This window comes from Orcinus orca, chromosome 20, assembly GCF_937001465.1.
Source record: "Orcinus orca chromosome 20, mOrcOrc1.1, whole genome shotgun sequence".
NCBI lineage: Eukaryota > Metazoa > Chordata > Mammalia > Artiodactyla > Delphinidae > Orcinus > Orcinus orca.
This window is the reverse complement of record NC_064578.1, coordinates 15,581,326-15,608,363: the sequence shown is the minus strand read 5'-3', so window position 1 is coordinate 15,608,363 and position 27,038 is coordinate 15,581,326. Positions and strand designations below refer to the sequence as shown.

Sequence of the window (27,038 nt, the reverse complement as noted above, 5' to 3'; positions counted from 1 at the left end):
GGCACCACCCCAAGCCATTTGGGGGCAGTACTTCTGGGATTCCCCCTCTTCCAGAAAGAGTGTGGAGGCAGGGGGTGGAGAGAGAGAGGGAGAGCATGAGAGGGAGAGGGAGAGAGGCAGGCTTATTCTGTCTTTAACGTGATGGTTTTCCTTTGGGTACCACGTTGCCAGTGGCAGGAAGTTAACAGGGTACTGTTTGCTTAGACGCATGCATATCTGTGTTCTTAGGGGCTGATTTTTGGTTCATTTTGGTTTGGGTGAGGCCATTTTTATCCATGCTGTGCCTTTTGTCTCAAAATATAAAGCAAAACTAGAAGTTGCTTTGAACAACTATGGTACCACTATTAGAATCCATTTGCCTCAATATCACAGCTTTCGTTGAGGAAGATTCCTGAGGAGCCCGCGTCCAGGGAGCAGGGTGCCAGGCCTCACCTTTCAGTGCTTCTCTGCCTGCGTGAGTGTCACCATGACCACTTGTTCCCTCCATGGCTGGTGCCCCTCGGCCGCCTTTGGAGACCTTCCTTTGGGCTATCTCACTGTGTGGCCTTGGAGCCCTTCCCTTCTTTAGGTCCTGGTCTCCTAGTTTGTAGAATTGAGGTGCTTCAGCTCCGCCAAATCTCTCAAAATAAAGGCAGATCCCTCTGATGACCGGGTTGCTGCAAACAGCCATTATTTCTCTTTCCCAAATCTGTTTTACTCGTGTTCATGCTTTTATGCCTTCTCCTTGTCTGGACTACCCTACCTATTTTATATTTTATATATTTACATTTATATCATTTAGAATTTCTAAAGCACACATTTTTGATTTCACTACCTTAATTGTATCAAGCTAAATTTTATACAGCTCGATTTTTTAGTCCATTGATCCATTTTTGTCTCCGTTCTTCAACTTCTTTTTCTTTAAGGCCCAGTTTCTGTCATTTCGTTTCTCCTAGAACAATTCCTGTTCTTTCCAACCTGTCACCAAAGTGTTTTAGTGGGGCTTCCCTGGTGGCGCAGTGGTTGAGAGTCCGCCTGCCGATGCAGGGGACACGGGTTCGTGCCCCGGTCCGGGAAGATCCCACATGCCGCGGAGCGGCTGGGCCCGTGAGCCATGGCCGCTGAGCCTGCGCGTCCAGAGCCTTGTGCTCCGCAACGGGAGAGGCCACAGCAGTGAGAGGCCCATGTACCGCAAAAAAAAAAAAAAAAAAAAAAAGTGTTTTAGTAGTTGAGTCAGTTCATAGACTAACTCTTTTCAAAAATTGAATTTTTTCTGCCATAATGTGTATTTAAGATACACTCTTACCTAGGGTTTTTTCTTTTTTCTTTTTGGAGAGTACCTCATTGGTTACTGTCTAAATCCTCCTCTTTATTCCGCCTCCTCTTCCTCCTTTTTTTTTTTTTTAAATTTATTTATTTTTGGCTGTGTTGGGTCTTCGTTGCTGCGCACGGGCTTTCTCTAGTTGCGGCGAGTGGGGGCGACTCTTTGTTGCGGTGCGCGGGCTTCTCACTGCGGTGGCTTCTCTTGTTGCGGAGCACCGGCTCTAGGCGCACGGGCTTCAGAGTTGTGGCACGTGGGCTCAGTAGTTGTGGCTCGTGGGCTCTAGAGCTCAGGCTCAGTAGTTGTGGCACATGGGCTTAGTTGTTACACGGTCTGAGGGCTTCTTCCTGGACCAGGGCTCGAACCCGTGTCCCCTACATTGGCAGGCGGATTCTTAACCACTGCACCACCAGGGAAGCCCTCTTCCTCCTTTTTATGTTTAAAGATGTTGCTCCGTAAGTGAGGAATCATTCACTTTTTCTTGCTAATCATTGGACGATCTAATCTTTAATATTGCGTTGCATTTTAGCTACTTTTCATTCACACCTTTGGCTTATTTGACTGCTTTTCTTGCTGTAAATAGTGGCCTTACAAAATGAAGCAAAAAATTTTGCTTGGTGAGGGTTCCTTTTCCTTATTTGCTCTACTTAGGGTCCATATTCACTTAGAAAAAATTATCCACTTTTGAAAGTTTGAGGAGGATTCTAACTTAAGGATTTCCCTGTGAGAGGTTTCTGGTACTTTCCTCAGTTGCAGTGTGCACACAGAAGAACTTAAACCTCCAAAGTTGTTTCTTTAAAATGTAAACGTGGGCTACAAACTTGTATATCTCCCTTATTCCTGCCTGTCCGAAGAACCAACTCTTTGTCACAGAATCGCGCTTTCTGCCCGGGTCCTTGATGACTTTCTCATTTCATGGCAACATTTTCTTTCTCTTTGGTTTCATGTTTTAGTTGTTGACAAATGTTCCCACCATTAAAGAGAATGGGTGTGAGTCTAGAATTTAAGTTCTTTGTTTGCCTTGACTGTGACTGTGGTTTTTTTTGTTTTTTTTTTTTTGCCTCGAGATATATTGCAGGATAAACTTGAGGGTGTGTAATGCATGCTTTGCTTTTCAAAGGATACCAGGCTGTTCTTAGATCTAAGAAACACCTTATGGGAGGAAAAGCTGAATAGATGCTTGCAGGGTCTTGAGGCTGAGACTAAAATACAGTTAGTAGCTCTGGCAGATTGGAGGATGGGCTGCTGTAGCTGAAATCGCTGTGAGAGGGCAGGTGTGGTGGCGGGGAGGGGTGGCATCATTTTGTTAAACTGTAGAAAAGGACCATTTCATTGTACAGGATCCAGATTTTTAAAATATAGTCTTTATATTCAACCATTGGCATAACTTTGGAAGTTTCTAAAAAGGAGGAAGAAGATCCAAGAATTTTCTTTCTCCCTTTGGGCACAAAAGAGCTATATAAGGTGCATGTTAAAAATGACCACAGTTTAGCAATTCCATCTGCTTTTTCTACCATTAATGTAGGAAAGCTCTTGAACACAAGCCTTTGGATTTTCTCTTTACCTCAGCTTCCTGCTTCACTTTCTCTGCGGTTTCCTAGGAAGTGTCAACTAAAACATGTTGCTTCTGCTGCCCGCATTCGGGGACTTGATGGTTTTGGGCACTGGCCCAGTTTTTGACTCTCCACGTGAAGGTGCATCCTTCAGTGTCTTGGGTGTGACCGTAAATGCTCGAGTCAGAGGCAGGTTCTTTGCCGCTTGTACCAGGTGGTGAACATGAACACGTGGTAGTCACCTGAGGACTCCCCAGCGTGCTTGGAGGTGTAATACTGTTCTGGGCCACCACCAGGTTCACGTGCGTTTCTAGCGCTGCATTCTGGGATGTGTGAGGCTGTTAACGTTTGCGGTGACCTTTGTGTAGCTTGGGTCTGGCCAAGGGAGGGCAGGGTTAGCCAGTGCTTTTCTGGGTACAGCATTGCCTGAAGTCAGCCTGATGTCTGTTTCCCAGATTTGGTTTGGAAAGTGGAAGCCTTTGTTTGCGCTTTGTTTTTATGAATCAGCTGGTTTTACCAGCTGTGCATATAAGTGGCCTGTGATCATGCAGAATGAAGCTCACTGACAGCCAGCCCCTCACGCTGCGGCCCGTGGATGGGAGTCGACTAATATTTCTGCATGCATCCTGTGCTCCACAGGGCAAAGCTCTTTTCTTAATAGGCTAGAGACCCTTTGGACGGTGTGGCCATCAGTGAGGCCACAGAGGGGCTAGAAACTCGAGTCCCTCATTTGTGTGTCATGTGACTCAAACCCCTGGTGTCATGATTTTATCTTTCTCTGTTGAGTGCTAATCATTTGGCGAAATGTTTACCTGCTACAGAATGTTTACCTGTTTCTCTTTCAGTTTGCTTTTTTGCATGTCCTGTCCCCAAATATCCCATCTTTCCCTTCGGTGCTGTCATATCGTGTCTCCCCCGCATTGTGACACCTCGGGTCTGCACGGCCACCCCCTACCCCCCTCCTTGCTATCATTCCCGTATAGATTGCGTCCATCAGCATTGGCGTTCCCGTTACCAGAGCCCTCCCACAAGGTTTCACTTATACCCATTAGGTTCTAATCACCATCATCGAATATCACTTCTGGTACATCCTGTTCATTTCCCATACACCTTCATTTGTATATAGATGCTTAAGTACACTTATAGGCCTGCCTTGACTTTTTTTTTTCATCTGTGTATTTCCAACATTTTCCAAGTAAAAATAAATAAATTAGGGAACACATCATAGATTTTGTTTTGTTTTGTCTTGCATTAAGCATAAGGTCTCTCTCTGACAAGCCCAGTCAGTTTTGACTCAGAAGGTGATACCAGCCTTCTTTAATGGAAACTGTTAAATTTTTTAATTTACACTTTTTCTATCACTCATGTGTGTTTGTCTCTCTTGTCTTCTCCCCGCTAACCGTGGAAGCCTGGCAGTGTTTATTTCAAACCGGGTGTTACTGAAAGATGGATGCTTGTAGGGACTGCTCAGTCCTCACACCTGGAATGTTAAAAAGCTTTCAGGCAGATCTGTTGGGTTGAAAAACGTCCCTTTCTGTAGAGGAGGGGGGACGAGGGGGGAAGCGGTACCCCACCAGAGAGGCTTCCCTTCGTCACCCCCATGTGGTCATGACCCCGCAGTTCTGACCGTACATCCAGACACCTTAGATGATGCGTTCAAATCCACAAAGCGGTTTATTCTGATGAGCAAACTTAAGAGGCCATTCTTCCTCCATCAAGACCCTCCTTCTGCTTGCCCTGGCTTTTTCACCTTTGCCCATCAAATATTCTGCCGTTAAGACGTCACCATTTACTCTCTGCCGTCTTCCATTCTCTCTCAGTAGCACACTGAGTTAGAATCAGTACTTTTCTCCATGACTTTGTTTTTAACGGATGAGGGAGTGGGGAACCACCCTTCTTGGTTTCAAGGACCTTCTGTTTTGCTCGCCTCTTCTTTCCAGAACATTCCAGTTTGCTGTGAGGTTAAACTGTGCAAAATACTGTTTGAAAGAAAGGAGAAAAAGAGAAAAGGACTTGTCAAAATGCATTTGTTAGATCACGTTTTAAATGAAGTACAATTGAAGGTAGTTTTTGTCCAAAGAAAGGAAAAACCCCTGCAAATCCGCTGAGCTCCCAGAGAGCGCACCTCCTTTGTCGTCGCCCTGACATTGAAGTGTAATTTTTCATGGTTATTTGGACTGGAAAATGGGGGGGAAGGGGAGAGATGGGCCTGCGATTATTTCCCATAAATGACAACACAATCACATCACGCTCTGCTACAAACATGCTCGGGGAATTTGCCTTTTTTACATTTCATGTGTGGAAGTAGCAGCAGCAGTCACGGCTTTGTAGAAATCCAAGGGAATTAATCCCCGCTGAACCCAGTGTTCTTCAGATTCTTGGGACATAGCTGGATTTCTGGTTTAGTGTGGATTCTGAAACCATTTCAGGGCTTGGGTTTGTATTTTACAAACTGGAACTCCCATCTTTCAGTTATTTAAAAAAAAAAAAAAAAAATCTTCCCGGGAATAGCCACCAGGCGAGTCAGCGACATATTTCGTTCCGTTGTGCTTTGTCACCGCACATTGGCTTTCATCCTTTCTGCACTTCTGCAGGGGGCAACCCAGGTGCTTTTGCTGAGAACACAGATAAATGGAACCGTTTGCAATACCGGCTCTAGGTGTTTCCTCCCTTTTTCTCCTCTCGTGACCCCACCCACCCCCTTAATTCTAGCGCGGTTTTGACAAGCTGTTCAAATGACCCAGTGGCTTTGCCCGGAAGAGGAGAAACGGCACACAGGAGGACAGCTCAGAGCGGGGCGGTTTTCTCCGGGAGGCCCAGGTGGGCTGTGGACCCGCAGAGCGCTCTCTGGTGCCCACGCTCACGGCAGAGGTGAGCTGAGCGGCAGGCAGATGCAGAGGCTCTCCCAGGCGTGCCTCCTGGTCCGCTCTTTCTCCGGCAGGGCTGCGCACACCGGCTGCAGCTTCCCAGGCCCCCTCAGGCTGCACAAGCCCCATTTTTCTTGTTTCTATCAACAGTGGCAAGATCTTCAAATATACAAAAGCATAAATGTTCTCTATTCTCCAATTAGTCATTTTAATAATACCCGGCCTTGCCTTCAGAGTGTTGATTCTTTTAGCCTGGCGCCAAAGCCAGGGGCAGTGGGGTGGGGGCGGGAGGGAGGGGCCGGGCGGGCGCGAGGGGCCGCTTCCCGCGCCCCCCCCTCCCCCACTTTCCTGGCTTTGCCCCGTGTGCCTGCAGAGCCTTCGCGCCGGCCCCGTGCCAGCGAGGCTGGCGGGCCTCCACCGCCTCGCACGCTCTGTCCAGAAACTCCAGGCATGGCGGCCCCAGGTGTATTCGGTAAATGAACACCTAGTGGTGAAAAGAATTCTTGTGGTAAAATGATCACTGAAGGGATCCACGTGAGAAAAGAACATGTCAGTGGAGGGTGGGAGTGGGTCTGATCTTTTCCAAGTCCCCCGTTCCTCTCCCGCTCACACCCTCTTGCCTCTCAGAGGACTGAAATTCTTTATACATGACATCTTCAAGAGGGCAGTTATGTTTCAAACAACTGGTTAGCACTTTGGTCACATTAAAAAAAAAAAAAAAAAAACAGACATCCCCTGGGGTGAGGAGATCCCTGTGGGGCTACCAGGCTAACCCCTGACAGTTCACTCCAGCTGGTGGGGAAGAGTCCCCAGCAAGATGGCCTGGCCTGGTGGAGAGCTTAGGCGGGTGAGGAAGTGGGAAACGCCGGAGACAAGGGCGACCTGGAGGGGGAGACCCACCTCTGCCTGTCCCGTGCTCTGTGCCCCAGACCTGTGGGAGGGTTTGGAGAGGCCGGGCAGGCGGGAGTGCAGGAGGTCAGAGTGCCTGTCATCCACCTGGAGAGCATACTTTTCACCGAATGCCTTGGACTCTGTTAGTGCACTGGAGTTCTCATGTCTGCTGGGGAAGAAATGGCATCTTATCCTGAGAAGGTAGGAAAATACTACACTTCTGATGCACAAAGCAGTGCCCCAGCCTTGGAGCCCCTGCCTGCCCCACCGTCCTGCCCTCATCCTTCACCCCTGCAAGGATTCCTGCCGGGACTGTGAGAGTTGTATCTCATAGTGTTCCACTCACCAGTGTTGACTCGGATCCTGGGCCCTTCATGTTGTGATTTGACTATTTCTTCAATTAATCTATACCCTGTTAAAATGTAGGAAGCGGAATGGGCAGTGTTTGCCAGCAATTAAAAATAATATTCAGAGGACTACCCATAAAGGACTCCCAGGGCGGTGTGTAAGTTCCCTATTTTATGTGCATGGTGAGAACATGCAGTCACCTCCACCAGGATGCTAAGTCTAAGGACTGGTGTGTTAAAAGGACAGTTTGCATTTGTGGTCGGCAGAAAGTACCTGGATTTAAGGGAGAGTTTCTGGGGCTGTGGTAGTGTCACTCAGAAAACCTAATGGCTCGAAGCTACATCTCAGGCAGTTTCCAGCCACGTCATCGGGGCTGGAAAGACACCGTGGAGCAAAACCGCGGCATTAACATGTGAGAAAGTGTGTTTGAGAGTGTTGCGGGGTAGATTATTGCGTCCTGAGTCTGGGAGTCACTGTGTGTTTGCGGTATAGCCCAGAGCACATGGAGTGTCACCTACTGATAGGACCTGCAGTCACCATTCAGTGAGACCACACTTGCCGAAGTGTCACGAGGGAGACCAGCACAGTTAGCGGCCCACCCCTGTGGGTGTGGCCACAAGCGCATTCACCTCTCCCTCTGCGGCCTGGAGAGGGAAGGAGAACTAGGGTGACGAGCTGGGGGCAGCAGAGCCGTCTTTCTGTCACCATGGCAGATCACATCCTGTTACAAGTTACTCTTGTAGCAGAATTCTAATGCACTGGATCTTATTCAAAATAAGTGATCTATATGTCCATGCCTCTCCATCGCTTTGTCACCATTTACCCTTCCCCCTCCCCATAGCGTCAAGTCCATTCTCTAGTAAGTCTGTGTCTTTATTCCTGTTTCACCCGTAGGCCCTTCATGACATTTTTTTTTCCTTAAATTCCATATGGGGTAGGTAGCTAGTGGGAAGCAGCCGCATAGCACGGGGAGATCAGCTCGGTGCTTTGTGACCGCCTGGAGGGGTGGGATAGGGAGGGTGGGAGGGAGGGAGACGCAAGCGGGAGGAGATATGGGAACATATGTATATATATAACTGATTCATTTTGTTGTGAAGCTGAAACTAATATACCATTGTGAAGCAATTATACTCCAATAAAGATGTTTAAAAAGAAAAAAAAAAAATAAGTGATCTAGACCTTAGCTGTCATCTTTCATATTGTAGGATTTGATTTGACCTCTATTTGCAAAGTAAAGCATACATACTTTGTGGAAGTACGTCCAGCCATTAGAGGTTTCCTATGGAAAACAAGAGGCCAAGAGGGTTGGACAAGCTGGACTGTGCGCCCTTCGTTCTCCAGTTGTTACGGTCAGCACTGCAAGAGGACAGCCGATGTAGGCCAAGGTGTCCTACAGTGAGTCTCTAGTTACAGGAACAAGGAAACAAGACACGGTCGTGGAATCCCTCCGCCACCACCATGGAGGCTCCTGAAAAGCAGCCGCCACCCTCCGTGTCCCTGCTGGTCAGAGTGTGCCGGGCCTTTCCCTCCCACTTTGCGGGCCTTTCCCTCCCACTTTGCGGTTGTCCTTGGTTAATTAGGTTGAAAATGGGGAAAGGAAGGGCTTTAACCCTATCTTCAAAGTAAGCAGATTGGTTATTTTGTTTTTCAAAGAAGAAGTCCGATACACAATTAAAACTTGTTTCTGGTAAACCTCATTCCAGGAAAGATGAGCTTTTAACAAAAGGCTTTTGACAGCTGCAGGCTATTTCATTTTTTTTAATGCCGAATGAAAAATCAATACATTTTTCTGGGTTATACATATTCAGAACAGGCCTGATATTTCCATTATAATGGAAAGTGGGTGTCTGTGCACATCTCGCCTGTCAGAGCTGCACTGCCGCATTTTCCAAGCCACTGCTAAATATTTCAAACCTGATTTGATTGTGGTTCATGACAGCTAATGTTTCTCAGCTCTTGAGCCTGCCGACAGGCAAACGCACTTTAGCTTACCGCCCCCCGCCCTCAAACATGGCTCCCCGCAAAGAAAAGGGAAAGAACAATTTCATTCTTCAGGGATCCCAGACTGGCGTATTATTTAAGTAACGCGGTCGCCTGAGCCCTGGGTACGGACACCCTGGTTCTTAGGAGAATTTCCAAATTTCTGCCCTCGAAGCCCAGTGGGGGGCTTTGCCAGGTGTGGGGGAAGGTTTAACTTAGTCCACATTATCCCGTTAAGAGTTAGGAACAGTTAGGACTAATCTCAGTCATTGATGGACTCCCCTTCCTTCACGTCTATAAGTGACCTGTAAAGTACTCCCAGCGGACACGGACCTCAGCCCTAGTTATTTGGTGAACAGTATCCTTTTTTAGCAACTGGCGCGTTTTTTTCTGGGTGACGCACTCGGAGTGTGCGCGGTGGTGGCGGGTGCTGACTTTGCACTGATGCCACCTCTGTTTTTGCTTCTGCCTCGTGCTCCTTCCACAGACCAATTTCCAGGTTGTTCATAAAATCATTGCAAATCCCCATGGGGTTGCCAGTTGGCACACACACCTCCTTCTGGAGCCGACGTCACCACAAACTGGGAAGTCATGCAGTCACCTTCACCAACGTGCTAAGTGTAAGGTATGTTAAGAGAACAGTTTGCGTTTGGGGTAAGCAAAACCACCTTGACTGAAGGGAAATTTTCTGGAGCTGTGGTATCATCACCCCCAAAACCTAAGCTGTCCTAGGAACCCTTCCCTTTTAGAATTGTATTATCTGCTGAAATTCTTACACCTGAGGGCTCTGCCCTTAACCAGGAGACACGAGCGAGTGCTAGTGAGCGCTGTATGGGAGAAGCAGTTGTAAAAAAAGAGGTGGTGATGGAAATAGATTCTTTAAAGGCCTTCAGCCGGTCTTTTACATGGAAGTTGAAGGCAGAAGGGACACCAGACTTCACAATTATTCAAGATGTGCTTCTATTTCCCTAACCCTTTACCATGAAAATAAAGCCCAACAGGAGGGGTGCCCGAGTTTGAGGGCTCCTGTGGGGTGTAGCCATGAAGCAGGAGTCTGCGGTGGGGGTGGTGTGAGGGGCCTCATCTGGAGTGTCCTGAAGAACAGACCTTCGGCCGGAGAGGTGCGGGCTCTGCTGCTTCCTGCTAGAACCGGCCGGGCGTGGGGAGCAGAGATGACCTCCTCACCCCGGCCCTGGCTGCGCCCCTGAGAACGCATTCCTGGTGTGTTCCGGTTGGGTTCTGAAATAGTGTTCAATTCTTTGGGGAGAAGAGGGTTTTGATTTTTTTTTTTTTTTTTTTTTGGCCTTAAAAATGGCACAGTGGCTGTTGTCTGTCTTGGGGAAGGGAAGTAACTTTGTCTTCTGAGGGAAAAACAGGATCTTCCAGATAAAACCAGATTGTCGTCCATCAGGTCTTCACTTGTTCCCACCATCTGTCAGTAGCTGATATTATAGGGGAAAAAACCCCCCAGACTTCTGTAATGACCCCAGCCAGTTGCCACTGACTTCACGGGGGGAGAAAATGCATTCTGTGGTCCCCTCTGCTCTGTGCTCTGTGAGCGCGTGGGTATCAAATCTACATTCCCAAAGGGGACGTGGGCCACCTAACCAGCCGCGGGAGCTCAGAGTGTTTCAGAACTGGATGCCATCCTGCCCCTTGTTCCCACGTGTTCTGGCGTGGGGAGACTCAGGCCCTGCCCGTGGGTGCCCAAGGCCCTGGTCTTAGTGAGGTTACAGGAGGCTTTGGGGACCAATAAAACATACCCCACCTACAGAGCACTGTGGGCCCAAGCTGTCCAGACGAATTCATAGTTTATATCTCTGTTTTTGAATCGTATCTCTACCTTTATTGGTATTCAGAGCTCACAGTTTTCTGGTTACTGTCAGCCTGGGCTTTCATCCATTTTAAACAGCTATTTTTTTCCTCTTGCTGTTGATGATGATGGTATCAAGACAGATGGTGTAACTGCTTATGAATGTCCTATTTTATTTCCCCGGGACCAGACAGTTCACTTGAAGACGTGTATTATTTCCACATGCTCAGGTTAGGCGGCCCAGACGGTGTCTGCCTCCTGCAGCTAGCTGCCCTTCCAGGCCTCGCCATGCAGAGGGCGACACCTGTAGGTCACGTGTGGAACTGCAGGGGAGCACCTGCTTGGCTGAAGGGGACCTGGTTTTCTAGCTGGGCATGAGGACACTGATCTGCTTGTGAAGGAAGCTGGCTTGTCCAGGAGTTTCTCGATCATTTCTTCTTCCACCAGGCATATAACAGCTTTTTGGTGTTTAATATATCAGAAATGATAATATTAAATCTAAAAACTTAAAGAGGACTTTATTTTTAAATCTTTAAGAAAAAAAGGAGAAAAAGAAGCAAAAGAAGTTCCGGAGTCAGCCTCTATCCTCTGCCCTCTCACTGGAGCTCAGCTGCCTTCACTTTTCTGCTTATAGCAGGGCAGGGAGGGAAGAAAGCAAAGACCCAACTAGGCTCATAGAACGAGGGCTCTGGGAATAGTCACAAAGGGCCATGCGGTTTCCTTGCTCATTGCGTGAATCATATGCTCATTCTTCAGTCTCTGTCTCTGGATAGATTTGTTCAGGAAGGTTCAGAGAACTGAGGTCAGTGCCAGAATGACCATGAGTTCTTAACTCTCTGCTTGGGTGGCTGCAGCCCACATAATACGTAGGAGAGAGGCACTGGCCTTGGAGCTAGCCTCCCAGTGGGTAAGTTTTTTCCATTCTCTGCAGAGCAGCGCCCTCAGACACTGTTCATCACGTCAGGGTGTTCCCTATCTTGTAGGTGTCAGACTCTCCATCTAGGGTGATAATGTGTGTGTGTCCTGGAGAGGAGGGCCCGTTGAATCATCTCTTTGTATAATCACATTTGATTAATGTATGGATACATACAGATATTTTGTATCATAGGATATATTGGGGCAGTTGAGTATGTTTTAAGAGACCTAGCTACTTTGGGTAGACTCAATTTGATATAGATTGACTGAATGCTGGTATAACCTTTCAAAGATGGATTTTGTAATTACAGTGTTGAATAGTTTTATCCAAAGCCTAAAAATGTGCATTGAACATCCCGCCTGGACATAATTAAGACGGTACATATAGCATATTGTGTAACTTGCTTATTATAGCTCAACTAACCCTTCGTATATATATTTTTTCTCCACTAAAGGATGTACCGTGTTAATATGGTGCTGTATATCTGACTGACTTCAAACCAGGTTGCCTGATTCTTCTCTGTTTGAACTAGGGGTGGGGAGACTTGATGTTAACTTGACTGTGCAGTGAGACAGAAAGGCAACAGAAATTATTTGTGGAAGCCTCTTAGTTGGAGAGGAAAATAAGCAGTATTTCCTCTCACCCATGTTCCCCATGACTGCCTCATACATCCCCTCTTGGTGGTAATGAAGACATGTTCCTTAATCCCTAGTTCCGTTTTCCAGCTCTTGGTCTTCCAGTGTCTTTTTGGGAAGAGTTAGGAAAATCTGGGTCTACATAGACTTTCTTCCTCAAGTGTTTTATATACCCTCTGAGGTCAATTTACTTTGAACTCTTTTTACTTCCTTTGTGAGATGAAATTTAGAAATTTTCTGGAGCGTCAGAGGGTATTACACCTTGAAATGTTGAAAAGTAGAGTTGGGGCTAGAGGGACCTAGGGTGATGTTGGAATAATTCCAAGTTCATGGACCTAGATTGGACCGTCACCTCTGGTCCCGTGGATCTGGTCTAGCGCTGGCCTCGGGTGACAGACGTGGGTGGCTGGTTTCAGTGTCTCTACACTCAGGAAGTTGTGCTCTTCAGAGTCTCCTAATAATTTAATCATCAGCCCACCTTGGTTTGCCTGCCTTATTCATTCATTTAGCCCATTCTTAATGAATGTTTTAGATAATGATCCAGAGGGCCAGGAGATCAAGGGAGAAATGTCTCACTTCCTTTCCCTCAGCATCCAGAGAATCTTATCCTCTTCATTCCCACTCCGGCAAGCAAGTGGCATTTTACGTCGTGAGTAACCTAATGTTGGAAATGACCATTCTTCTCCCTTCACTAAAGCACTGTGTGTTGAGCTGGAGAGAATTTCCTTGGTTCGTTTTAAGCCAGTGGTGGGTAAAGAATGGAATGACTTCAAAGGGAGGTGTATGATTCTGATATAAACTTTTTTCCCTTTCTCTACAAATCTAGCTTCTCGCCACTGATGCCTGGCGTGCCCACAGATGTTTGTTTTCTAGACCTCTTCACATTGATGAAATCATATCGCTGATACCCTGTGACTCTTCAGAATATGAATGACTGTAAAAACCTCCCGCCACGGTCTGGCAGGTGCACAGGCACCGAGAGGCCTTAAGAGGGGTCAAAGATTGGGTCTAGTCTAGTTCAATGGCAGTTCGCAGTGTGGTAGGAGCTAGGCAAGAAGCAAACCTGTGCTCCTTCTTTGCGTTTGCAAGTGGAAAAGACTTGCATGCGATTTCAGGTAATCAGATGGAGTTATTTCCTCAACAGGATTGGCTTTTCAATGAGAAAAGCTCAAATGGGGCATTCAGAACCCATCTGGAAATACCTGGTTTCTGCACATCTAGAGCAAGTTGTGGTCTCACGCCAACGAGTGGGGAAGGAAAGCCCCCGCCGCTTACCCAGACCTCGCATGTCCGTAGTGCGGTCGGCCTCTCAGGGGCCACTGGGAGGGGAGGCGGGACACTCATTGGCTGCCTGTGTTTTGTGGTTGGTACTTCTTTGCAGTAGGAGGCAAGAGTCCTTCATCTCCTGTCTACTTTTAATCCTTGACATTTTGTTTTTCTTCTCTTTCAGAAGAAGCCATTGAAGATGTTGAAGGGCCCGGTGAAGCGGCTGCTGATCCCGAGGAGCTTGCTAAAGACCAGGAGAGTGGAGGCGAGAAGGACCAGAGCAAGTGGACAGGTAGGCTGTGTGGCTGCCCTCCAGCCCCCGGCGTTTCTCCCCTGGCGGAGTGAGGCCAACAGGTCAGGGGGCGGCAGCATCCTTAATCCACCCAGAACAGCTGGGCTGCTTCTGTGTCGGTGGGAGATGGACTTCATTTTCGCTTTTTTTCATTAGTCACCTTCCTTCTCCTATTATGTTATATTAAGGAATTTTTAAAGTTGTTTGAAATGGCCCCCAAACCAGCTTGTTTATCGAGCGAGCATCCAGGTGTTTGGCCCTGTCCTAGGGGCTGCTGGTGTTGCGGTCACGTTTCTTTAGCACCTCCTCCCCGCTGTTGTTTTGCCCTTGATGTGATTCTTCCTCCATGGAAGGTCCAGGGCCCTGTCCCACCTGCTCCCAAGCCCCACGGAGGGGTTTGCTGTGTGGAACTGGATCAGTGTCACCCCTGAATCTCTAAGGAGTCAGCAGTGCAGGGTGGGCTTCATCCTGCATTTGGGGGCCTGGGCAGCTCTGCGTGTTCATGGTGTCCTACCTTGGCCTCAAAGGGGAGGCAGGCGGCACAGCCAGGCAGGAGGATGTCTTACCAAAAGCAGGAGAAATTGAAGAAGTCAGGAAAGGAAGTGCTATTTCTGGAAAAGCTGGTGTTGAGAGAAGGGGCGAATGACCTTCTCGCAAGATGATAGGATTTCTGTATCAAGGGAAAGAATTGCTGAGACTGAGAAGAAAAGCTTAGGTCTTTTTTGAGGAGGAGCAAAGTCTTTTTTTTCGTAACATCTTTATTGGAGAATAATTGCTTTACGATGTTGTGTTAGTTTCTGCTGTATAACAAAGTGAATCAGTTATACATATACATATGTTCCCATATCCCCTCCCTCTTGTGTCTCCCTCCCTCCCACCCTCCCTATCCCACCCCTCTAGGCGGTCACAAAGCACCGAGCTGATCTCCCTGTGCTATGCGGCTGCTTCCCACTAGCTATCTGTTTTACGTTTGGTAGTGTATATATGTCAGTGCTAGCAAGGCCATTTCTGAGAAGACTTATTGGGACAGAGAAGTCTCCCAGAAACCACGACTATAATTAGAGGAAATGATATGACAAGCAACAGAAATTATTTCATTTGGTCAACCGAATTCTTACTGCCTTCCATTATTAATATTGTAATACTTTGTTGTTGTTGTTTTTTGAGGAAATATTTACCTTCTGGAGTCCATACTGGTTGGGCCTTTGTTACTTTTCGAGGCATGACTGTTCTTAAATCATGTTCACTGTTGGCCTTTACTATTTAAACAAGATACAGAATCTTGGAGAGAGGCCAGGGGAGAGCAATGAAAATGACTGAAGGCTGAGAAATGCTGCCTCTGAGAAGACGCTGAAAGAAATTGGGGCTGTTCAGCCTAGAAAAGAGAAATTTGAGTGTAACAGCTTCTAAGTATTGGTAGGGATCCGGCCCTGCAGGTGATGTGTCGCTGTCCTGCATTTCCTGGGCATCCTGGTAGCTGAGGGACTGACGGGCACACTGGACGAATTTTACCATCTGTGCTGCTCATGGCCCCTTTTTGAACTGGGCTCTGTGGTGTCCAGAGGCCTTTGCTTGAGCTAATACTGAGGGCCATGGTGAGCTAGCTCCCTAGGAAGATCTGGAAGGTGGGACCAGTGAGTAGGGGATGGAGGTCCACGCTTGAAGGCCGTTCAGTGTGTGGGGAGGATTGTCCTGTGTTGCTTCGCATGGATCAGGATCCCAGACTTTGCTGTAATATTAAGATGGCGAGATCTAAACAGACTTTGCAGGCAGCAATGTTTAATACACATCTGCCTGGAGGAAGTGAGCTGGGGAAGAGGATTTCACAGACACGGTTTGAAGAGTGAGTCACCTTCCAGGCCAATCCGTCCTTTGTTTTCACAATTTGGGTGCCTGGTTTCTTTTTCTTTTCTTTTCTTTTCTTTTATTTATTTATTTTTTGGCTGCTTTGGGTCTTCGTTGCTGCATGCAGGCTTTCTCTAGTTGTGGCGAGCGGGGTCTGCACTTCGTTGTGGTGCGCGGGCTTCTCATTGCAGTGGCTTTTCTTGTTGCGGAGCACGGGCTCTAGGCATGCGGGCTTCGGTCATTGTGGCACACGGGTTCAGTAGTTGTGACACACGGGCTTAGCTGCTCTGTGGCATGTGGGATCTTCCCGGACCAGGGCTCGAACCCTTGTTCCCTGCACTGGCAGGCGGATTCTTAACCACTGTGCCACCAGGGAAGCCCATGGGTGCCTGGTTTCTAATCCTGCCTCTGCTGTGTACTAGCTCTGTGACCTCAGTGCAGGTACCTTTCCGTGCCTCAGTTTTCTCCCGTGAGATGGGAATTAAGAACAGCCCCCACTTCCATGGCATTGCTGTGAGGGTTATTTGAATATGGGAAGCTTGGAACAGTGCCTGGCATATAGTAACTCTGTATCAGGAGGGATTTTTTGGTTTTGTTTTTAGTTTAGTTAAATAAAATGAGGAAACCTAGTGGCAGTTTCTCTTCGGGTCCTCCCATTTGAATGTAAAACTGTTGCCAGGCAGTGTTTTTGAGAAGCTGAGGGGACCGACATAGAAGGATTTCATGGGATTGTGCAGATGGCACGTGGCGCGTGTTTCCTGCATTCTGTGTGCTGAGGACACGGAGAGAACAACAAGAAGTAGCACCGTCTGCGGAGCTCTTACTGTGTGCCAGGCTCTGTGCCAGGCACTTTGTATGTGTTACTCTAATCCTTACACCAGGTTACAGCACGCTTTGTTGGGGGTGGTTCAATTAAATCTCATTCAAAGTGTTTATAATTCAGTGGGAATGTGTCCTCACAGCACTGACAGACATGCCGGGCAGTCAGGAGACTACATGAAGACTTAAAATGAGCACCCCCAAAATCCAGTGTCTTTAATAAGGCTCCACTTTCTCATTCAGTCATTCAGGGAACATACTTAATCTTTATCTGTACGAGAGAGAGCGGGGGGAATGAATAACTCAGAGATGCATCTTGCCAGTTGCACAGTAGTAAAGGGCGAGGGGAAAATTCTTCCCTGACTTCTGCAAGCGATCCTCTTTTGACCTGAAGCATAATTTTGTCTGTATTGTTTGAGTGTGTAATGACAGCCTTTATTAAGGTACTTGGGCCAATTTGATCTTGGAATCGATTTAGGTGCCAGCAACCTCTCCTGAGCTTTCTTTGGGATCCTTAGTATTTTATAAAAACTGTCTGCGTTGGTTCCATTCACTCCCTAAATTGAGCTGTTCCTATCTGAGTAAATGTGTTGGGGAGTGCTTCCTCCCGGCAAATAAATAAATAGTGATTTCACAATTTGTCCTGTTGATTAGTGGCTGCTCAGGATGCAGTTAATAATATTTCAAATGGACCTGGACAATTGGCATTTTCTCAGCTATTGATTATGGACTTTGGGGTTTGGTGCAGGAATGGATAAGCTTTACTAAAATAGTTTGTGTTATTTATTTTTACATTGGAATGGGATTCCTGGTTTCCATTTATTTATTTATTTAATTACTTATTCATTCATTCATTCCTAACATTTATTTTATTCTTTTTTTAAACATCTTTATTGGAGTATAATTGCTTTACAATGGTGTGTTAGTTCCTGCTGTATAACAAAGTGAATCAGCTATATGCATACATATATCCCATATCCCCTCCCTCTTGCATCTCCCTCCCACCCTCCCTATCCCACCCCTCTAGGTGGTCACAAAGCACCGAGCTGATCTCCCTGTGCTATGCAGCTGCTTCCCACTAGCTCTTTGTTTTACATTTGGTAATGTATATATGTCAATGCTCTCTCTCACTTCCTCCCAGTTTACCCTTCCCCCTCCCCGTGTCCTCAAGTCCATTCTGCACGTCTGCATCTTTATTCCCGTCCTGCCCCTCGGTTCATCAGAACCATTTTTTTTTAGATTCCATATATATGTGTTAGCATATGGTATTTGTTCTTCTCTTTGTGACTTCCTTCACTCTGTATGGCAGACTCTAGGTCCATCCACCTCACTACAAATAACTCAATTTCATTTCTTTTTATGGCTGAGTAATATTCCATTGTATATATGTGCCACATCTTCTTTATCCATTCATCTGTCGATGGACACTTAGGTTGCTTCCATGTCCTGGCTATTGTAAATAGAGCTGCAGTGAACATTGTGGTATATGACTCTTTTTGAATTATAGTTTTCTCAGGGTATGTGCCCAGTAGTGGGATTCCTGGGTCATATGGTAGTTCTATTTGTAGTTTTTTAAGGAACCTTCATACCATCCTCCGTAGTGACTGTATCAATTTACATTCCCACCAACAGTGTAGGAGAGTTCCCTTTTCTCCACACCCTCTCCAGCATTTCTTGTTTGTAGATTTTTTTGATGATGGCCATTCTGACCAGTGTGAGATGATATCTCATTGTAGTTTTGATTTGCATTTCTCTAATGATTAATGACGTTGAGCATTCTTTCATGTGTTTGGTGGCAATCTGTATATCTTCTTTGGAGAAATGTCTATTTAGGTCTTCTGCCCATTTTTGGATTGGGTTGTTTGTTATTTTGATATTGAGCTGCATGAGCTGCTTGTAAATTTTGGAGATTAATCCTTTGTCAGTTGCTTCATTTGCAAATATTTTCTCCCATTCTGAGGGTTGTCTTTTGGTCTTGTTTATGGTTTCCTTTGCTGTGCAAAAGCTTTTAAGTTTCATTAGGTTCCATTTGTTTATTTTTATTTCTATTTCTCTAGGAGGTGGGTCAAAAAGGATCTTGCTGTCATTTATGTCACAGAGTGTTCTGCCTGTGTTTTCCTCTAAGAGTTTTATAGTGTCTGGCCTTACATTTAGGTCTTTAATCCATTTTGAGTTTATTTTTGTGTATGGTGTTAGGGAGTGTTCTGATTTCATTCTTTTACATATAGCTGTCCATCCATGCACCACTTATTGAAGAGGCTGTCTTTTCTCCATTGTATACTCTTGCCTCCTTTATCAAAGATAAGGTGACCATATGTGCATGGGTTTATCTCTGGGCTTTCTATCCTGTTCCATTGACCTATATTTCTGTTTTTGTGCCAGTACCATACTGTCTTGATGACTGTATCTTTGTAGTATAGTCTGAAGTCAGAGAGCCTGACTCCTTCAGCTCCGTTTTTCTTTCTCAAGATTGCTTTGGCTATTCGAGGTCTTTTGTGTTTCCATACAAATTGTGAAATTCTTCTGTTCTAGTTCTGTGAAAAATGCCATTGGTAGTTTGATAGGGATTGCATTGAATCTGTAGATTGCTTTGGGTAGTAGAGTCATTTTCACAATGTTGATTCTTCCAGTCCAAGAACATGGTATATCTCTCCATCTGTTTGTATCATCTTTAATTTCTTTCATCAGTGTCTTACAGTTTTCTGCATACAGGTTTTTTGTTTCCTTAGGTAGGTTTATTCCTAGGTATTTTATTCTTTTTGTTGAAATGGTAAATGGGAGTGTTTCCTTAATTTCTCTTTCAGATTTTTCATCATTAGTGTATAGGAATGCAAGAGATCTCTGCATTAATTTTGTATCCTGCTACTCTACCAAATTCACTGATTAGCTCTAGTCGTTTTCTGGTAGCATCTTTAGGATTCTCCATGTTTAGTATCATGGTATCTCAAACAGTGACAGTGTGTTACTTCTTCTTTTCTGATTTGGATTCCTTTAATTTCTTTTTCTTCTCTCATTGCTGTGGCTAAAACTTCCAAAACTATGTTGAATAATAGTGGTGAGGGTGGGCAACCTTGTCTTGTTCCTGATCTTAGAGGAAATGGTTCCAGTTTTTCATCATCGAGAACGATGTTGGCTGTGGGTTTGTCATATATGGCCTTTATTATGTTGAGGTAGGTTCCCTCTATGCCTACTTTCTGGAGAGTTTTTATCATAAATGGGTGTTGAATTTTGTCGAAAGCTTTTTCTGCATCTGTTGAGATTATCATGTGGTTTTTATCTTTCAATTTGTTAATATGGTGTATCACATTGATTGATTTGCGTATATTGAAGAATCCTTGCATTCCTGGGATAAACCCCACTTGATCATGGTGTATGATCCTTTTAATGTGCTGTTGGATTCTGTTTGCTAGTATTTTGTTGAGGAGTTTTGTATCTATGTTCATCAGAGATATTGGCCTGTAGTTTTCTATATTTGTGACATCTTTGTCTGGTTTCGGTGTCAGGGTGATGGTGGCCTCGTTGAATGAGTTTGGGAGTGTACCTCCGTCTGCTATATTTTGGAAGAGTTTGAGAAGGATAGGTGTTAGCTCTTCTCTAAATGTTTGACAGAATTTGCCTGTGAAGCCATCTGGTCCTGGGCTTTTGTTTGTTGGAAGATTTTTAATCACAATTTCAATTTCAGTGCTTGTGATTGGTCTGTTTACATTTTCTATTTCTTCCTGGTTCAGTCTCAGAAAGTTGTGCTTTTCTAAGAATTTGTCAATTTCTCCCAGGTTGTCCATTTTATTGGCGTATAGTTGCTTTTAGTAATCTCTCATGATCCTTTGTATTTCTGCAGTGTCAGTTGTTACTTCTCCTTTCTCATTTCTAATTCTATTGATTTGAGTCTTCTCCCTTTTTTTCTTGATGAGTCTGGCTAATGGTATATCCATTTTGTTTATCTTCTCAAAGAACCAGCTTTTAGTTTTATTGATCTTTGCTATTGTTTTCTTTGTTTCTATTTCATTTATTTCTGATCTGATCTTTATGATTTCTTTTGTTCTGCTAACCTTGGGTTTTATTTTGTTCTTCTTTCTCTAATTGCTTTACGTGTAAGTTTAGGTTGTTTATTTGAGATGTTTCTTGTTTCTTGAGGTAGGATGTATAGCTATAACCTTCCCTCTTAGAACTGCTTTTGCTGCATCCCATAGGTTTTGGGTTGTTGTGTTTTCATTGTCATTTGTTTCTAGGTATATTTTGATTTCCTCTTTGATTTCTTCAGTGATCTCTTGGTTATTTAGTACTGTATTGTTTAACCTCCATGTGTTTGTATTTTTTACAGTAATTTCTATCTAGTCTTATAGCATTGTGGTAGGAAAAGATACTTGATACGATTTCAATTTTCTTAAATTTACCACTGCTTGATTTGTGACCCAAGATATGGTCTATCCTGGAGAATGTTCCATGAGCACTTGAGAAGAAAGTGTATTCTGTTGTTTTTGGATGGAATGTCCTATAAATATCAATTAAGTTCATCTTGTCTAATGTGTCACTTAAAGCTTGTGTTTCCGTATTTATTTTCATTTTGCATGATCTGTCCATTGGTGAAAGTGGGGTGTTAAAGTCCCCTCCTATGATTGTATTACTGTCAATTTTCCCTTTTATGGCTGTTAGCATTTGCCTTATGTATTGAGGTGCTCCTATGTTGAGTGCATAAATATTTACCATTGTTATGTCTTCTTCTTGGATTGATCCCTTGATCATTATGTAGTGTCCTTCTTTGTCTCTTGTAATAGTCTTTATTTCAAAGTCTGCTTTGTCTCGTACGAAAACTGCTACTCCAACTTTCTTCTTATTTCCACATGCATGGTATATATTTTTCCATCCCCTCACTTTCAGTCTGTATGTGTCCCTAGGTCTGAAGTGGGTCTCTTGTAGACAGCATGTATACAAGTCTTGTTTTTGTATCCATTCAGCCAGTCTGTGTCTTTGGGCTGGAGCATTGTAATCCATTTACATTTAAGGTAATTATCGATGTGTATGTTCCTATTACCATTTTCTTAATTGTTTTGGGTTTGTTATTGTAGGTCCTTTCCTTCTCTTGTGTTTCCTGCCTAGAGAAGTTCCTTTAGGATTTGATATAAAGCTGGTTTGCTGGTGCTGAATTCTCTTAATTTTTGCTTGTCTGTAAAGTTTTTAATTTCTCCGTTGAATCTGAATGAGATCCGTGCTGGATAGAGTAATCTTGGTTGTAGGTGTTTCCCTTTCATCACTTTAAATATGTCCTGCCACTCCCTTCTGGTTTGCTAAATTTCTGCTGAAAGATCAGCTGTTAACTTTATGGGGATTCCCTTGTATGTTACTTGCTGCTTTTCCCTTGCTGCTTTTAATATTTTTTCTTAGTATTTAGTTTTTGACAGTTTGATTAATATGTGTCTTGGCGTGTTTCTCTTTGGGTTTATCCTGTATGGGACTCTCTGGACTTGACTATTTCCTTTCCCATGTTAGGGAAGTTTTCAGCTATAATGTCTTGAAATACTTTCTCAGTCCCTTTCTTTTTCTCTTCTTTTTCTGGGAGCCCTGTAGTTCGAATGTTGGTGAGTTTAGTCTTGTCCCAGAGGCTCAGAGACTGTCCTCAATTCTTTTCATTCTTTTTTCTTTATTCTGCTCCCTGGCAGTTACTTCCGCCATTTTATCTTCCGGCTCACTTATCCCTTCTTCTGCCTCAGTTATTCTGCTATTGATTCCGTCTAGAGTATTTTTAATTTCAGTTATTGTGTTGTTCTTCACTGTTTGTTTGCTGTTTAGTTCTTCTAGATCCTTGTTAAATATTTCTTGTATTTTCTCCATTTTGTCCAAGATTTTGGATCATCTTTACTCTCATTACTCTGAATTCTTTTTCAGGTAGTTTGTCTATTTCATCTTCATTTATTTGGTCTTGTAGGTTTTTATCTTGCTCCTTTGTAACATATTTTTTTGTCATTTGATTTATTTTTTGATGGGTGGGGCTGTATTCCTGTTTAGTGGTTCTTTGGCCTCAGGCGTCTGGCACTGGAGTTTGTAGGCAGTTAGGTAGAGCTGGGTCTTGGTGCTGAGATGAGGACCTCTGGGAGCCCTCACTCCGATTAATATTCCCTGGGGTCTGAGGTTCTCTGTTAGTCTAACGGTTTAGACGCGGAGCTCCCACCACAGGAGCTCGGGCCTGACCTCCAGCCTGGGAACCAAGATCCCACAAGCTGGTCACTGGGGATTCCTCCTGTCCCCTTAGGTGTCCGTGGTCCCCCACCGGTGCCCGGTAGGTGCCCTGGTTATCCTGATTTCCTTTGTTATGTCTGTTGGCAGTGGACCCTCTTTGGGCTTCTTTTATTTAGGAGGCAGGTCTTTTACCTTGAGTGGCAGCAAGACAAGCAGGATAGTGATTTCATGCACGAGAGCATCAATCCCATGGTCAGTGGTTGGGTCCCTGCCACACGCGGGGCAGTGGGCAGAGTTCCACTGATCACAAGTTCCTTGAGATTACAGGCCTTGCCTTCAGGGAGCATACAGTCTACTGGGTACTTCAGGAACACCCATGGTCATCAGACAGTATAAACAGTAAAAATGTTCTGCATCTACACTGTACAGTACAGCAGCCACTAGCCACACAGGGCTATTCAGTGCTTGACATGTAGCTAGCATCACTGAGGAGCTCAATTTTAAATTTTACTTAATTTCAGTGAATTTAAAGTTCAGTAGCCTGTGGCTAGCAGCTACCATATTGGCCAGTGCAGCTAGAGATACTCAGCAGGAGCAAAACCAACTTTGAAAGAATGTGTCTGCAGCTCTCATTGTACTTTCCAGTTATTATTCTGGCTACATCGAGCTGTAACTGCGTGCCAGATTGCACCTGTCCTGCCCAGCCAACGTGCCATGAATGGTCACAGATACTGATCTCCATAGCCCTTGGGTTGGCCTGCGGAGGCCAGGGGCTGCTCCAGCCAGGGGCAAGTGCAACTTCATCTGTTGATACTAATTAGCTATGGTTTTCTGTGTGTGCTGCCATATGAAGAAGAGTTGGGCAGCACTGCTTTATATACGATTATTTCACTTGATTCTCACCCCCAATGCCATGAAATAGATACTGGAAGGAACCACCCCCTTGTCGTCCCCCCCCCCCCCCCCCGCCGCCATTTTGTAGATAAGTGAATGGAGCCTGGGAGAGCTCGAGCGAGTTGCCAAAAGACATACGAGCAGGTTCGGCTTTGCGTACTGGCTCTTACACATGCTCTTAGGACAGAGCCCGAGCTCTTAGGAGTTCATTATACATCTCTCCAAGAATGGACTTTTTCAGTCTAATCATTTGATCCCATTTTCACCCCCATTCTGAGTGTAGAGAACAGCACCCTCCTAAAGTTGTGCAGTGGAAAACAGTAACACGACTGCCACCTGTATGTTTGAAACGAGTGGGACTGTCAGCCACGAACATGACTCGTAGTAAGGCAGCGTCATGCTCAGTCTGAAAGCAGGTTGGTGAAGTGGAAAGAACTCTCTATATTTGGAGTCAGGAAGCCCACCAGTTAGCCAATGACCTTGGCCCCTGGGAGCCTTGGAACACAGACAAGTGACACCCACCAGCCGCAGCCTGGGTTCCACGATGGGACGTGGTGGCACATGGACGAGTCCTTAGTAGACACCTCGGGTCACGTCTACTCAAGGCAAGCGTAAAGTGCTCCTGTGGGCCACCAGAGGGTGTGGAAAGGGTCTTTGATTCAAAGCCTCTTCCTTAATGCACAGCCATTTCCACCATCCAACTTTGCGGTTTTCTCTTTTAAAATGTGAAAGCGATCGCTTGTTCTCTTTTAGCAGTGTGGATTTAAAAGTGTGTGTTGTAGATTGAAGAGCCCCCAGTGTCAGCAACTGAACAATAATTAATGCAGTGATTATCCAATCAATCATTAATTGCTATAAATTAAGTGATATGCAATTAATGTAATGCTTTATCACCAATAATTAGGGGAAAAAATTGAACCCTTGGCAAATAATCATAGCAAGATGGTTATTTAAATCCTGTAGCCGCCATGGTTTCTAGCCACGGAGCACTAGGCTGGGTCTAGTTAAGCTAATTTGAGACAAGATGACCTGGGGGATATTGGGATTTTAAAAAACAAACAAAGATGGGGCAACACTCCAACTTAAAATGACAACATAATGCTTCAGAAATCCCTAACTGATGTCCATGTTTGTATTTTTGTAAAATTTTGGTTTGGAATTGTAGTTTGAGCACTGCTTTTCTAGGGGAATAGCTTGAAGGGATTTTATTTTATTAATTTTTTTTAAATCCATGATGCTCACCTAACACACAGCAATTAGTGCAGCGGAGCATCCCTGATCTGAATCTATGGAAGACTGCTATTAAGGGACGTCTTAATGGGCTGGCAAGGTCTGGGCAACTGTTAGGGAAAAGTGTGTTTATGGAATATGGTGCTGGCAGGCATGATTTCAATCGGGTTTGACATGTTTAACATAAATGTATAGTGTATGGCTCTTGCTGCGTATGAATAATTCCTGCAGACCCACTGCCTTTGTAATTACTGAGGTTGAAAAAAAGCAGGTCAGGAACATCCTGGTGGAAATCTATTACCAGCCCCTCCCCCTCTTCTCCCTGTTGTTTACAGCTCTGTATAAATAGCGACGCCATTGTATGGGGAACTGAGTGCCTGAAATGTAATCTGTGGCGGAGAAAGGAAAGGGGCTGAAACAATACTTTTTTGAAAAGACTGAGTCCATAAAGACAAGACAAGGCATGTGCTGAGAGGAAGCACTCTGCACTATGAGAAGGCAGAAGCCCAGGGCCCAGTCCTGCCACTGAGATAAGCCACGCGAACTTGGTCTCTGGACCTCGGTTTCACAATCTGTCAAGTGGCAGGTTTGGACTAAATGGGTTCTTGCAGTTCTGGAACTTCTTAAAAATATGATTGGAGGAGGGACAGTTGTACAGTAGTGTAGAATCTCGGAAAACATTAATTTCTAAGGTCAGAATGCTCATAGCTTGCAAGGATGTTCCTGGTCTCTGGCTGGTGGAGAGAGCATGGGCCAGGAGCCTGGACAGAGTTCCCGTGGGCCCCCCAGCCTTCTTCCGTGAAGGTTAGATAGTACCACACGGCCTTTCTTGGTGGGGCATCAGAACACTGAAGCTCTCACCTGGTCCACTGTTACTGGGCCCCATCTCACTGAGCTGTCAGAGCCCGGTGATGAGGACATCAATCTTTGGAGACTCACGAGGGTGTCTTTGAGTGGCTCTCCATGTCCCAGCCCCGTTGTTTGCTGGAAACCAGGCCATTCACTGCCTCTACGAAAATCATTTTGGCCTAATTCTGTGTCCTTTCGGACTTGGTTCCATCTCTCCACCTCACCCAAAGGTAGATGTGTCTTTGCAGTAGGGTACGTGTGAGGGAATGCTGGTAGCCTGGCCTGCATGGCCCCTCTGTGGTTCCCGTTCTCGCCAATGGAATGCATTTTTGGTTTTACGTTTTCACACACAGATGGGAAGTGTGTGGCTAAGTCGGCTTTTCCGGAGTCCACTTGTTCCCTTCCCCCACCTCCACTCCCCACGCTCTTTTTGTTCCAGGCCACTTTCAGTATAACTTGGCTGTTTAAGTCACTGCAGGCAGAATTCTGTCTCACAATTGAAAACAAACCATCTGAACTATTTTTATGTTGAGAAGCAAAAATAGATACAGGGTATGGCATGTATCTGGACTTGCCCGAATTCCAGTAATTCAGCCATCTTGGCCTTGAGAATTTATATTTAAGTCATAAGAGACATAGGCACCACATCAGTTGAGCAAATATTTTTTGTGCAGATATCTAATGCAGATATGGGTTATACAAAAAAAAAGTAACTGGAACTCACTTTCTAGAAAGGATGTTATATGCAATCATATAACTATGGTAACAGTGTAATGAGAATTATCATCAAGGTATATAGATAGGGAGCAGTGAAAATGTAGATTAAGGAGCAAATTATTTTTCATCGCTGTAGAAAATAACTTATAGATTTGCATATTATTGCTACACGGCCATGTTGATCTTCTTGCTTTGTTTCAGTTTTAGCTTTTGTGCTGTTGGGGGAAGCACCTCTGTTATCAGAATCATGATCATGAGTCTAAAAAAAATACTATGGCGCCTTTCTCAGGGGATATCAGAGCACTTTTGTTAGGCTCTCACATTCTTCCTGGGTCCAACATTATCTTTATCCAGCAGCTAGAGAACTAAAACTCATCGAACTCCTAGGGGTCAGATCTGTGATCAAAGTGCAATGTGCCCTCTGGGTCAGGGATATATCCCCCCGATTAGAAAGCTGAAGAACACATGACCTGGTAGCTTTCTCTTACTATACGAAGATTGGAGAAGACTTGAAAATCCTGTTTCTCTAGTTGTCAGAATTGTCACCTCTTTATGGTCAGGGCCATGTGGCATTCATTCATCTTTGTTTTTGTTTTTTTAAAAGACTGGCTTTTTAGAGCTGTTTTAGGTTTACAACGAACTTGAGAGG

At 45.0% G+C, this 27,038-nt stretch overlaps 1 protein-coding gene across 2 annotated transcripts in view; it reads left to right on the top strand.

Annotated features, from left to right (window-relative positions):
- ZFHX3 (zinc finger homeobox 3) overlaps positions 1 to 27,038 on the top strand; it is a 252,143-nt gene that overhangs the window by 189,177 nt on the left and 35,928 nt on the right. For both annotated transcript variants that reach the window (XM_049703073.1, XM_049703074.1), the window contains exon 5: positions 13,754 to 13,861. In XM_049703073.1, coding sequence (XP_049559030.1) covers positions 13,754 to 13,861 — 108 coding nt within the window. The remainder of the gene's footprint in view (positions 1 to 13,753; positions 13,862 to 27,038) is intronic.